Source organism: Gadus morhua, chromosome 6 (assembly GCF_902167405.1).
Source record: "Gadus morhua chromosome 6, gadMor3.0, whole genome shotgun sequence".
Lineage (NCBI taxonomy): Eukaryota > Metazoa > Chordata > Actinopteri > Gadiformes > Gadidae > Gadus > Gadus morhua.
In genome coordinates this window covers 26,892,592-26,895,091 of record NC_044053.1, presented here as the reverse complement: position 1 = coordinate 26,895,091, position 2,500 = coordinate 26,892,592, and the positions used below count along the sequence as shown (strand labels likewise).

General features: G+C 36.9%; 1 protein-coding gene across 1 annotated transcript in view; it reads left to right on the top strand.

Moving 5' to 3' along the window:
• LOC115545893 (actin filament-associated protein 1-like 2) overlaps window positions 1-2,500 on the top strand; it is a 134,347-nt gene that overhangs the window by 12,315 nt on the left and 119,532 nt on the right. The window contains exon 2 of the mRNA XM_030359373.1: window positions 575-709. Within this exon, the coding sequence (XP_030215233.1) occupies window positions 575-709 (135 nt within the window). The remainder of the gene's footprint in view (window positions 1-574; window positions 710-2,500) is intronic.

Sequence of the window (2,500 nt, the reverse complement as noted above, 5' to 3'; positions counted from 1 at the left end):
TCTTGCATAAAGCAAAACATTCATATTTGTGGTGATCGTTAGTTTTTCAAATGTAATTTATTCCTTTGACTGGAACAGCACACATTTGTGACATCTCTGTAAGCATGCAGAGTTTGCCAGAGAAGATTATTTCCATCTGTAGTCTCTGAGCAGGCAGCGTGTTAAAAACACATACAAAATAAAATGGCTTTAAAAATACTGTCCACAGAGATAGACCTGCACTGTGTACAAAAACCAACAGACAACATAGCGACACATAACATAAACCCTGGCGTTGGCAGGACTGCTTGCTGATGAACCAAGCTCACAATAAAATAACACGTTGAATTACTGGTAATGTTCCTGACATGAGATAGAGTTTATTTAGGGCTGAATCTGTTTAATATGTGCTATCTGTTAAGGTGTGTTTGATTAAAACTTATGTTGAGAACTTTTATCGCTTCGGTTATGCTTTTCCATTCCTCCATCCTCTAACTGAACGCGTCTGACTGTAATAGTTTCCTCTACTTTCTCCTCGTCTTTCCTCTCCCATACCCCCCCCCTCTCTCCTTTTATCTTCTCTCTCTCCTGTTAGTTCTGTCTCGGCTGATCCAGGAGCTGCAGTCCTTCCTGTGTGTTCTGGACACAGAGACCCTCAGTTACATCGCTCAGACCCAGAAGAAATCACTTTCAGAACTCTTGGCAATACTACACACTGCAAACACTCCTGGTAGATATCTACTATTAACACTACAGTTATTGATTAATATTGTGAGGAAGTCATAATAAAAATTAGCTACTATTGTTAAAAAATGGCAATTGACATCATTGTTTTGTGATGTGCGTTCCCCAAATACGACCGACAACATCAATGGTCAAACCTTTTCCATTATTTCTTTGCAGAAGGTGGCACACTGACATTTTTCTGCAGACCTGTATGATGCACTACTGCCTTATATTAGAAATTTGCCTCAAAGTAGCGGTGACTTTACTGCTTGAATGTGTGTGAAGTGTTTTGTGCGTCAACAGGGTTGATTCTAGTGCGATCACTGATTGATACAACAACCGAACTTAAAAATATATATAGCATGCGAGCACACTACACTACACTGGAAAAAGCCTTCTGTTGAACCAATTAAAAAAAACAAGGGTAATGGTTCACATCTATATTACATAACTTGAGCCAATGACAAATATATAGCTTGCCTCAAACAATATTTCCTATGTTCATAAAAACAAAATAATACAACTTGGCACCAAGTATAATTCTATTCTTTGAATGAAGTTAATACATTTAAATCGTATGTTAAATCCTAAACAAAAAAATATTGATTCACTCCAACAATTGTTTCTCATTTAAGAAATATCTATCAGAAATAATTTGTTTTATCCAATCAAAAAGATTACAATTTAATCAAACAATTGTTTCCCATTTAAACATGAACATTTTTAAACATATTTTTGTATGCATCATCATCGTCATTTTTTCCCGCTCGGCTCTCGCCGCTTCATGGCCTTGGGGCGCTTCTGTCTGGATTCGACATCACATCGCGACATCAGTGCAGGGTTAGGTCAAAGACACCACAGCCAACCCGCTCTCTACCACCTGAGCTACTGCCGCCACACAATATACAATATATATTAACAATCTAAATGGCAGAGTTAGACCTACTCCAGACCTCCCTCCAGACACAGACAGACTGTCCTAGCTCACAGAACCAGTGAGTCATCGTCACTCTGGTCAAGGCTAGTGCTTTCACCTCAAAAAGTCTCCAAAAGTCACCAATAGCAGCTGAAAAAGAAGCTAGATTTGTCGCTTGTCGCTGTTTTGAAAAAAAGTCGCCAAAGGGGTCTGAAAAGTAGCTAAATATAGCGACAAAATCGCTAAGTTGGCAACACTGCGGTTTGGTCCAGTAGTCGTAAGCGTCTTTGTATTTTATGCGCATGCGCAGGCTTGTACGTAACCTTGAAATTGTACATTTGTCTGAACAAATATTTCTAAATTGAGCTCCTAATCAAATATAACAGTGTTTTAGGAAGAAAACAAAAAAAAAATATTTGGATTGAATGACAAAAGTATTAATCAGTTGAATACACAACCTTAAAATTTTACATTTGTCAAAATGGATATTTCTTAATTGAGCTCCTAATTAAAAATATCTATATTTCACAGTATTTTGAAATAAAAAAAAGTTATTTTAAAAATAAAACAAAAAATGTTTATTTGAATTGAATTACAAAATAATAATCAGATGAAGTACGGCTTAAAACCCTTTTTCCAGTGTACTACACCCTCTCCATTGTAGTACTGAGGAAATTACTGACAACAAAATGATGTTCTGCTAGAAGAATAACGAATGCATGGGAATACTGTAGGTGGCCTTAGCTCCTGAAGGGCTACTAGGCATGAAGTAGAAAGCATGAAGAGAAAGGAAACACAAAAACCGACTTAATAATAGAAAGAGCATTAGTGATTGTGTAGAACAGAAGCATCAGTATTATGAAACGCAGAAATGGGATA